Genomic DNA, 10,615 nt, shown 5'->3' with positions numbered 1-10,615 from the left:
TTGTATGTATTTGGACATGGCTTTTTTTTGCATTGGTATTTATCCTTTTCAAGTATAGTTGTACCTTTTTCAATCCGATAGCATCTTGGAGTTTGTATGCTACAAGTCACTGCGAATTAAATAGGCATTTGCTGATATAAGCGTATTCAGTCCTCGAAGATAGTGCTTGATTTTTCCTCGAAAAAATTCACAAAACTCTTTGAAATATGACGAATTTCCCAAATCAATCACTTATTTTCGGATGGAGGTAGTACGATACAAATGCACTGAATACCTTCAATTGCCTCGTCCCCTGTGTGTTCCAAGTATTGCATGCGAAACTCATTACGAGTTTGGTCATCGATGGCAGCCCCATTTCCGATCGTTTTGTGTATTATATGTAGCTTACCGTGTTGCATTGGTGTCAACGACTCTAACACGAGCAATCCTTTTGCAGTGGACTCGTTGATTCCATATGCACGAGCAACGGACTTCCAGTCTTGCCCGGCGTGGTGTGCTGCAACCACACGTCTTTTGGAAGAGAGGAGAAACTCGCTTGTAGGGACCACGTTGGGGTGGCTGCTATGACATATTAGCGGTGGATCGTTCTATACAGAGAGCTGCACCGGAGTTTGTGGTGCAGGGATGGTCTCTTCCATCGAGCTCAGATTCAAGAATGGTGAAAGCGCGCGAAGAGTTTCGCGCGCTTCGATCTTTCTAGATTCCCAGCTCGAATTATAATGATTGTTAGGTGAATTATATTTTCAAAACGTGAAATTAACCTGTGGTTGGGTGAATTATAACGCAGATTGGGTGAAATATAACGGCGATATTTTACGTCGGCGTGAAATATAATGGAGGTTGGGTGAATTATATTGGCGATTCGGTGAAATATATCGGAGGTTGGTGGAAATATATTGAAAAAAAGCTGAAATTAAACGCAAAATGGTGTAGTATTTACAATCGGCCTTTGATCCGGTTAATGGCATGAAACAAACATTTTTACCTTGATTTGGGACGATAAACATCGTCAAACCAACAATATTCGGACACGGTAAACATCGTCCAATTTGGCCCGACGTCTTGGCACAACGACGAGACGATTGTTTGCGTGGTCGTCACCTGCGACCAGCCGTCTGAAGACCCTTCCCAAGACCAATGCTATCTTGGTCCTCACGCGTCAAAGCCAGGGAACCCACAGCCGTGTAAGCCGAAGCCGTCGCCGCCAGTCCAGCGGCGTTTGGTTATTGTGAAATGACATGTCGAATTTACGTCCTTCCAAGTACAGTATATACTTCACCAACCCCGACATTTAAAATGTTTACACTCGAATCAGTTTTGTAGCCAATCATTGATTAACGTTAGTATTGTCGTAAAATTATTTAATTTTACGACAATACTAACGTTGTCAATACTTCGGTGTCGCGTAATATCCGATCGTCGTTCGATCGTCTTGCGCTCATTGTCGGATTATCTAAGAGCATCTCCACCGCGCCCAGTGCAATTTCACTCAAAACTTTCATTTGAAGATTTGAATGGAGCGGGTTTACCTCACATTTTACAGGCTGTTTTGTACTGTATTTTTGCTAGCTTAATGTTAGTACAACTACAGTACAGCGAATGGTCTCAAGTGTTTGATTGGCTAAATGAGATTCAGCCAAGCAAAACAATCAAAGCTGTAGATATACCGGTATGCGTACAGTACAGTACTGTACTGTAGTGTTGTGATATACTTCGGCCACTTCACTTGCCGCGTTGCTCACCCGTGTCTTGGTCACCATGGCCTCTTTAAAAGCTCCGCGATGCTTGACGGACGTACCTCTCGGAGGAACGTTGCCGGACGACGTGCATGCTGTGTCCGTGTCGATGCCCGAGTGGGACCACGTCGAATCGTATTCCCAGGGCTGCCCCAAGCTTCATGCGGCACTGCCGTCGGGGTACCCTCGGTTTGTCTACCATCACTACGTGGTGGCATTGAACCAGTGGGTACGGGACACGTATGTGAACGACCCGACCAAGCTCGCGTACGTGTTGCCCTCGTATGACGTGGCGACGCGATGTGCCGCGTTCATGCAGGTCTCGTATCCCGAGGCGATGCCGCTTATCGATTTGGGCATTTGCGGCGCGTTCGCCATTGTCGTACCTGCGGCGGGTCTCAAGACCTTCAAGTCGTTTTGGCAGCACAGTGGGGAGATCACGACGTCGCGAATGGCCAAACACATCCTCGACTTCAAGGACAGGAAGGAGGCGGCGCCGCGGAAGGCCATGGCCGGCACGCCCGTCCACATGGCGTTGAAGGAGCACGTGGCGTCGCTGTACCCGCGCATTGGTGCGGCCGACGTGTTGTTGTATCCTTGCGGGATGTCGGCCATCTTTGCCGCATTCCGCATGGCCAAGTCGCTCCATGCAACGCCTAGGCAAGGTCGGAAGATCGTATTGTTTGGGTTCCCGTACCTGGACACGCTCAAGATCATGCGACGGCCAGAGTGGCGCGGCGCGGCAGATGACTTTGTCTTTTACCCCCACGGCAATAGCGATGGTACCGTCGACGCTCGTTGTGGACTTGGCCTTTGGGACTGACCTAATTATTCTGTCTGTACTTGTGTGTAGAAATGGATGCGATCGACCAACTCGAATCGATTGGCGCCATCTTCACCGAGTTTCCGACCAATCCGTTGCTGCATAGCGTCGATTTGAAACGGCTGGCGGCGATTGCCCGTCGCCACAACGCGATTTTGATCGTCGACGACACCATTGGCTCGTACAACGTGCAGGTAACCACGTCACAGCCAACCACGTCTCAGCCACGTATCATACGTTCATTCCCGTCCACACATCGTATATCCATGGACGTGCTTGCTGTTTCCATCATTCGGTGCCTTGAACATGGTAACATATGCCTTGAGTAGGTGCTGGACGCTGGCGCGGACGTTGTGGCCACTAGCTTGAGCAAGATCTTCACGGGCGCATGCACCGCCACAGGGGGATCGCTGGTGGTAAACCCCGCGAGCACATGGGCCGCTGCCGTCCATACCTCATTGGCGTCCGACGAATACCTCTTTGAAGACGACTGCGTAGAGCTACTAGCCATGTCGAAAGTACGTACAAGTACCTATGACATCCTCAAAATACTCCTCCATATCGGGTCCTCGTCAAAGTACTCAATATCGCGACCTCCATAAAGTACTCAATAGTGAGTGAGCCTTACAAGTAGTACTCAATACCGAAGAGTAGGACGTTCGAGAGCGCCTTCGCCGGGTGAATGCCAATGCCTCGATCATTGCCAGTCGATTTGCCAGTCATCCGCAAGTCCAGGCGGTGTATTACCCCAAGTTTATCGACTCGGACTTGTACAAAGCCAACTTGACGCACCCAGACGACGACTCAGATGCGTTCGGACCTCTCATGTCGGTAGTGCTCCGTGGCGGCGCGGCGGCGGCGGCGACCTTCTACGACGCGCTCAACGTGGCCAAAGGTCCGAGCTTAGGTACCAACTTCACGCTGTCCGTGCCGTACACGATCCTCGCGCATTACGACGAGCTCGAGTACGTGGCGTCGTGTGGGCTCGATCGGAACCTCGTGCGGTTCTCCATTGGGCTTGAAGATGTTGACGAGATTTGGGGATACATGGCGGTTGCGTTCGAAGCGGCTGCGACATCGTGTGGTGGTGATAGCGTCCCCCTCTGAAAAGTACTGTAGCACAAAAGTATCGACCCATATGAATAACGACAAACGACGGACGGACACCAACTGCATTGCAGTGGATATATCAATGTAGATAGACAAATCATCAGCGCATTGGGGAAAGGAATGAACGTCCACATGGAGAAACCAACTCTTGACGAAGGTACATATCATCTACATTGCGATGTCATAATTCTGTGTAGCCGACCCTGGTTTGCCCAGTGCGTTAATGCTGCTGGAACGGTGTGGAAGGCGGACTTTTACTGGCAGGAGGAAGAAGTATTCCCATGGCCATACACTTGATGCAACGCAAGAGGGGTTCGTACATGTTCATGTGGGGGATCGTATTACATCTGGAACTCTACTGGCAGCAGCCGACACGTTGTTGTGGCAATGGTTGAATAGACACGTGTGCCGCCTGGCCTGTACTAATCCAACCCCCGAAGGAGGACGAGGATCTCTATTTCAAATGCTTAAAGAGTTGGGGCACGGAGCACTTGTCGATGCACTTGAGGTAGTCAAAGTATTGGCCGTCGCAAGCGCCGTCGCCCTTGGCAGTGATGCGGTCGACGCATGCCCGGTACAGCTTGAACGATTCGACGCACTTGGGTTCGCACGCCTTGCGGATTTCGGGCATCACATCAACGGGATCTTCGCCGGCCTACACATAAGAGCATCGTTGTCATCATCCGCGGACGCTACTTCCATCCACGAAGCAAGCATCCACGCACCATACTGACAGTTTGGTAGGTCCTTCACTTGTGAGCCAAACAACCTGGCCAGTCAGTACAGACCATTCAATAAAGTACCGTTGATACAAACCCCAAGCTATCTGGGCGTCGAAACGTTTGCGGGAGGACTTTGGCCATCGTGATAGTATTAATTTTCACGGGTTTCCTGTGAGGACACGAAGCCACTGGCTGGAATCGCATCGAGTAGTCATTATGCTGCAACGCCTGGTCAACGCTACATGGCGCCGCAGTGCCGCCGCCGCTGCTGGCCCCGTGCGCTTCATGAGCGCCGGAATCTCCCAGCACCGTGACACCCCCGACAACACGTCGGAAACGTCGTTCGATTTCTCGGAATCCAACTACGTCAAGGTCCATGCCATCCTCAGCCGGTACCCCGAGAACTACAAAGCGTCGGCGATCATTCCTTTGTTGGACTTGGCGCAACGCCAACACGGTGGGTGGTTGCCTCTGGCAGCCATGAACAAGGTGGCGCGTATTGTGGACGTGAAGCCGATGCAAGTGTACGAAGTCGCGACGTTCTACACCATGTTCAACCGCGAAAAGGTCGGAAAGTACTTCATCCAACTCTGCGGCACGACTCCATGCATGATCTGCGGGTCCGAAGAGATCAAGAACGTGATCGAGGACCACTTGGGCATCAAGGAGGGCGAAACGACCGCCGACGACTTGTTTACGCTGCGCGAAGTGGAGTGCTTAGGCGCATGCTCGAACGCCCCCATGGTGCAAATCAACGACGACTTTTACGAGAACCTGACCCCCGAAACCACCCGCCAGCTCTTGGACGCGTGCAAGAAGAACCAGCCGCCGCCCATGAACAAGTGGGGCTCGCTGCCCATGAACGGCCAGCTGTCCTGCGAAGGCCCCCAGGGCAAGACTTCGTTGAAGTGGGACAAGCACCCCGCGCCAGGCTTCCGAATGCGCCCGGACGCCGACTTGGTGCCCAAGGTCGACCCCAAGACGATCAAAGACGAGATGTTGTATTAACGAGAGCGGAGATTCACACGCTGTGCATTTCGTAACATATAACACGACGAAGTGTCCTTGCTGGTTGGTTGAAATGTGGATATCGCTCGCTATACGTATACCGTTATAACGAGCTTGGGTGGCGAGGCTGAGGGGATTGTATGAATGGTACATGATCAAGATGCCATGTCCATCCCATCTTGTTCACCTCCATCTCGTTTGTGACCATACTGGTACTAACGTTAGTAGTGCCAAAGGCTGCCGAATGAAAATCAAAGAAAAAAAAATCAGCCGATAATAAAAAACCTGTCAAATCGAATTGGCCAATGATCGTGTTTATGGCAATGTACTTGTAATTGTGCCACTGGCTATACGTGTATACTAGTAGTACTATCGAAGCCATAAAACGGGGAAGGATTAATGAGATGGTCAAAAATCTGCTGTTGGTGTTTTCGTTAGGGGAAGTTCCAAGTAGATTTCAGAAATAGCATGAGCCAATCAAAATCGATTTAGCCCTTTTTTTTCGCGATTTATACCAGTAAGGGGAAGTTCTTTTTCTACTTTTGGTATACAGTAGTGAATTGCGTAAAATTCGCAGAAAAGGGGTAAAAAAGTAGGAAACTGTATTGTCGATTTGATACAAATTTGGGGGTTAGCACTTCATTGACGGCTGGCAATGTATACTAACTTTCGAACTTGCACTTTTCAAGAAAACACAGGGGGGGAACGTTGTTGGGGGCTTCAGGGGAGGGCTAGATTGATAAGTATCATATTCCTACGACCCGTTGGAATCTTTGCAACGTTACAAGTACGTCGACTTGCTTTGGGCAATTTTAAATCTCATCCAACACTCGTCCACACATGTGAGCTATCACTAAAATGGTGCTCAATCTTGAGATTTTGGTGAGATTTCTTACGAGTACTGTTGTGTAGATCGGATATATGTCGTGGTGCTTGGGGGAGTGGTGGGGCTTGGGGGGCGCACGGTTGTCTTGTGCACCTCAATGCCATTTATAGTGATAGAGGGATCTCGTAGTAATTTCGGTGCCCCCTTCCAAATCAATTCGTAGCTGACGACATATATAAGGTGTCGAATTTGGTGGAATAAACAATTGTTGGCGCCATTTATACAACCGTGTCGAACCTATTCATATTGTCCACAACTTGAATCGAACGTTTAGTACAACTTTCCCCGCTGCATCTGGCACCACGTTCTATCTTTTCGGACGTATCCATCGAGTGATATCAGGTTGCCTCTGTGATTGCTATTCCGAAACGGTCGAGTCATAGGCCAATTAAGCAATTTACTGGCGGGCTCAAAGCAAGGAATCGCACTCGTGCGCTCAAGAGAGTGAATTTTACGGCCTGACGTATATGTGTGTGTTCTGTGGCTTGATTGTCAAAGAAATCGAACTCTCTCGTCATATTATTGGTGGTTTACATACAGTACAACCAGTGCTTACATGAACGAACGACCAGTGAAATTCACCAGCGAAAATCCACCCCGGCTCAGCTACGTTTGGTACAGTAGGCAAAGTTCCAAGAGTAAGGATTGGTGAAATGCATCGTCCAGCTGAGTGCCCAAGATTCATCAAATATTTTCACAGGTTTACTCTTAACGTTATGACGCATTTGCCCGTTGACGTGCTTGGCACTTCACGTGAACGCCTCCTGCGTATAGCACCGCCCCTTGCATGCAATTTTATTAGTCAAGCTCCCCCCTGCTTGAATGCGCTTGACTGCGCATGTTGTATGAACTGCTGAGCAACTACAGTACACTGTATGCGCTAGAGTATTTGTAATCATCAGCGTGCAACACAGCAAACGTGGAGGAGCCTCAGCTTTGCAAGGGAGGGGGGCTAGGATGGGGGGGGCTTTGGGCGGAGGAGAAATCGAACGCCACGTAACACGCACATATCATCAACGTTAGCGCGCAAATACTGTAAATGCAAAGCGTCAGCTGCAGCCATCTGTGTTTCGCTTGCCCAACCAACTGCAAGTACTATCCAAACCGATTTTGCAGTAGCTGTCGCGGAACGTCATATATGTTCAAAATTGATTAACTTACGCGAATTTTTTTTCCATCGATCATAGTCCACACATGACAACACCAACCTAACAAACTAATCCCTGCGGCCCCCTCACGAATGCGCACACTATTCCTAACGCTAACTCGTCTAGATGGCCGCGAAAAATGTGACGGTGTTGGATGCCCCAAAGGGGCCCCTGAGGGGACTCAGACTGTTGGACGACTGCGGCTGCATTTCGTAAAACGCAGGGTCGTTGTACGGTAGCAGGTCGACCCAGTTCATTTCCGTCGCGTCGTCCCAGTCCCCCGACGCGGTTGATGTCATGCTGCTGGCCGTGGAATCGCGAAAGTTGTTGAATTCGTTGTCCCCAAACCAGTTCATGTCGTCCACGCCGCCGCCATGAGTGTGTGGCTGGTGCTGATGTTGTGGGTGTGGGGAATGGTGGTACGTCGCCTGGTCCAACGAAGTCGGCGCCGCCGCGGACGACTTGCGCATGGCCTTTCGACCCCCCAACACCCGCGTCAAGTGCTTGTTTTCATATGACGACATGCGCGTCTTGTGCAAACTCATCGACTCCAGCGACAAGTCCAACGTTGCTTTCGGTGGCAACGTGTTGTTGTTGGAAGGCCGCAGCACCGGCGAGTCGCAAGAGTACACGGACGAGCACGGGGAATCGCACGAGGGGCGACCGGAGTACCGGGCGTCGTCGTCGTACTCGTCGCCCGTGTCGGTTGACGTGGCGTCCTTGGAGGTCACGCTGCTGACAGACTTTTTCCGGGTGATCAGCGAACTGCGATACGGTTCGTGTCTTGTAAACAGTTCGTTGGAGAACGTGCACACGTTGGCGCGGCTTTTGGTCCACTTTTTGAAGTTGAAGTAGTTGAGTTGGCGCTGGAAGCTTGTGTACTTTTTGTGCTTGAAGTACTTGGGCAGCACAGAGTTCATCATCTCGTCCATGTCGTGGATCTCGAACGCCGTGCCATCCTTGTTCCACCGCAGCACTTCAGGGTTTTCCCGATCCAGCATGTTGCGCAGGTTGCGCAGAAACGGCGCCATCTCACTCGCCTTGCGGAACTCGGCGGACACGGGCGACTCGTCTCCAGAGTAAAACTCTTGGCTGTCGGGCGTTGTGGGGGTGCCCACTGGCGTGCCATAGTACAATCGATGGTGAGGATGGTTGTTGTTGATTTGCATGGTGTTGTACGTGTCGGGCAACTGAATATGCAACTGGAAGGGCGACGACGACGACTTCGTGGAGGGGGGTGGGGGTTGACAGTCCATAGAGAGTGGCGACGAGATGTGAAATTTGACAATGGTGGCTGTTATCCTCGTGTGGCGATCTTCACGTAACGTTCAAAAATCACTTGATATGGACGTTTATTACACTGTAGATTGCTGTGTAGAGCTAGCTATAGATTTACACGGGTCTGGCTACTCAAACTTAAACACTAGGATCAAATTCCGTGCCTGTTCGTCATAGTTCACCTTGAAGTAGCTCGCCGTTTCGCTGAAATAATTACCCATCGTCCTCCCACTTGGAGTTTAAGCAAATCGCCAATTGGATGCAATTGTCATACAATTGCCATTCGAGGTTTCCGCCTTCGTCCCGCGGCCGATCGAGGATGGGCCAAGAAGCAAAGTACATCTACAGTTCGAGTAACGACAAGCCCCCAGTACCAAACACCCCTGGAACTAGCTGGGGAACTGACCCCACGATAGGAAGAGCCACTGTCTGAGATATGCCGTTCGATATTTTCCGTAACTACGCACGCTGCGAGTCAAAAATACACGCTGGGATACACCAATGATCGGTTGGACGACTACCACCTCACCCATTGTCGAGTCGTGGAGGCGCCGCTCCGTTCGAGAGAAGGATTGTTTTCAACGGCACAGTGCACTTAAAAACGGCATAGTGAGGTTAAAACGCGATCGCTTGGTTTTATAAGGGTAGTAATTAGTAATAATAGCCGTTTCCAAACAAGTCCTGATTCCACCACGCCAGAGATCAGTTTTCGAGTGCAATTCCTCTCAAAGAACAAATACTTCTGGCATGAAAATGAAATAAGTACTACTAATAGTAGTACATAGTAGTATGTGATTGCATTCCCAGCCCTGTCTTGATTAGTGTCACGACACTGCGGGTGTTCTCTTGGACTGAACCGACGGACGCCACTGCTCCTTCCTCACTCGCATTGTGATCCTGTTTAACAGGCAGACGGTTCGATTTTATGACCAGCAGGTTTGATTTTCCGAACACAGCGCCAACACATGGACGCGGAATCCACGCTTGTTATACTGCCATGGTGAGATCACCTCGTGCGTTATTACATAGCTAGGTGGAAATAGAGTGGACATTGTCCACCAAATATATACTAACTTACAACCTGTAAACTGTGTTAAGTGTAGTCGGTAGGTCGTTGGAAAACGAACCAATGGTCACAGCAGTACGCCAAGAAACTAACTTTTGGCTCACTGCAGCCGCTCATGTCCACAAGGTCGTGATTGCGATAACTTGTTTTTTGCACAAAGATTCGCCACGAATGTAACGTTATGGCAGTACCAAGCCACGCCCAATCGAATCCCTCTCGCTACGATCTATAGATGCAACCCTCTCCTCCCCAATAGGTTCCCCATCCCATCCAACCCTGCAGATGGTTGCTGGTTTCTACAGCGTGGAATGAACCATCACATGCAGTGTCGTCATAGATATTTGTGGATCGCACGGCAACTACCTATCCTCCTGGGTAACTGTCGTATATGTATGTATGCACCAGTACTTAGGTAACCAAATGTCACCTCGACTACCGTAGAGTTTGCCATCATTTGCGTTTTTACACGGGGGCTATGCCAGCCCATCGTATGACCCCCCCTTCTTTCAACCCCCTTCCAGTCGAGGGGCAAGTGGTCTACTACTTTAATATACTTCTCTCCCCCTTCCGACTACCCAAAGCACTGTTATGACGGAAGTGTGCAGTCTTTGCTTGCATGTACAATCGCTCCATTACCGGTCCCTGTAGTATGTACTTTTGTGTCAAAGGCTAATTTTCGGGCTAACGTTAATTGTAAGGCTCTACTTAGTGATCAAAAGTTACGATAACTGTTACGGATATTACTATTATTTTAATAATAGTAATATACTATTATTTTAATAATAGTAATATACTATTATTTTAATAATAGTAATATACTATTATTTTAATAATAGTA

The 10,615-nt window shown here is 49.6% G+C and overlaps 4 protein-coding genes across 5 annotated transcripts; 2 read left to right on the top strand and 2 right to left on the bottom strand.

The window, feature by feature from the left end:
* Positions 1–1,700: 1,700 nt before the first annotated feature.
* On the top strand, positions 1,701–3,810 carry H257_03158. Of its 2 annotated transcripts, XM_009827135.1 has the most exons (5): positions 1,701–2,518; positions 2,590–2,753; positions 2,889–3,077; positions 3,214–3,669; positions 3,741–3,810. In XM_009827135.1, the coding sequence occupies exons 1-4, from the start codon at positions 1,759–1,761 to the stop codon at positions 3,664–3,666; spliced, it is 1,566 nt and encodes a 521-aa protein (XP_009825437.1). In that variant the 5' UTR covers positions 1,701–1,758; the 3' UTR covers positions 3,667–3,669; positions 3,741–3,810. The 2 variants fall into 2 exon arrangements, with proteins under 2 accessions (XP_009825437.1, XP_009825436.1); XM_009827134.1 differs by having other exon boundaries at positions 3,214–3,810.
* Positions 3,811–3,945: 135 nt separating this feature from the next.
* Positions 3,946–4,461, bottom strand: H257_03157 (hypothetical protein). The gene is made up of 2 exons (XM_009827133.1): positions 4,395–4,461; positions 3,946–4,324 (listed from the first exon to the last, which is right to left on the bottom strand). The coding sequence occupies exons 1-2, from the start codon at positions 4,395–4,397 to the stop codon at positions 4,124–4,126; spliced, it is 204 nt and encodes a 67-aa protein (XP_009825435.1). The 5' UTR covers positions 4,398–4,461; the 3' UTR covers positions 3,946–4,123.
* Positions 4,462–4,552: 91 nt separating this feature from the next.
* H257_03156 (hypothetical protein) lies at positions 4,553–5,473 on the top strand. Its single transcript, XM_009827132.1, has one exon. The coding sequence runs from the start codon at positions 4,608–4,610 to the stop codon at positions 5,397–5,399; it is 792 nt and encodes a 263-aa protein (XP_009825434.1). The 5' UTR covers positions 4,553–4,607; the 3' UTR covers positions 5,400–5,473.
* A 1,922-nt stretch (positions 5,474–7,395) lies between these two features.
* Positions 7,396–8,721, bottom strand: H257_03155 (hypothetical protein). Its single transcript, XM_009827131.1, has one exon. The coding sequence runs from the start codon at positions 8,687–8,689 to the stop codon at positions 7,556–7,558; it is 1,134 nt and encodes a 377-aa protein (XP_009825433.1). The 5' UTR covers positions 8,690–8,721; the 3' UTR covers positions 7,396–7,555.
* Between the last annotated feature and the right edge of the window lie 1,894 nt (positions 8,722–10,615).

Source organism: Aphanomyces astaci (genome assembly GCF_000520075.1).
Source record: "Aphanomyces astaci strain APO3 unplaced genomic scaffold supercont1.5, whole genome shotgun sequence".
NCBI classification, from domain to species: Eukaryota; Oomycota; class Saprolegniomycetes; order Saprolegniales; family Verrucalvaceae; genus Aphanomyces; species Aphanomyces astaci.
The sequence above is the reverse complement of the archived record's forward strand: the minus strand, read 5'-3'. Positions and strand labels throughout refer to the sequence as shown.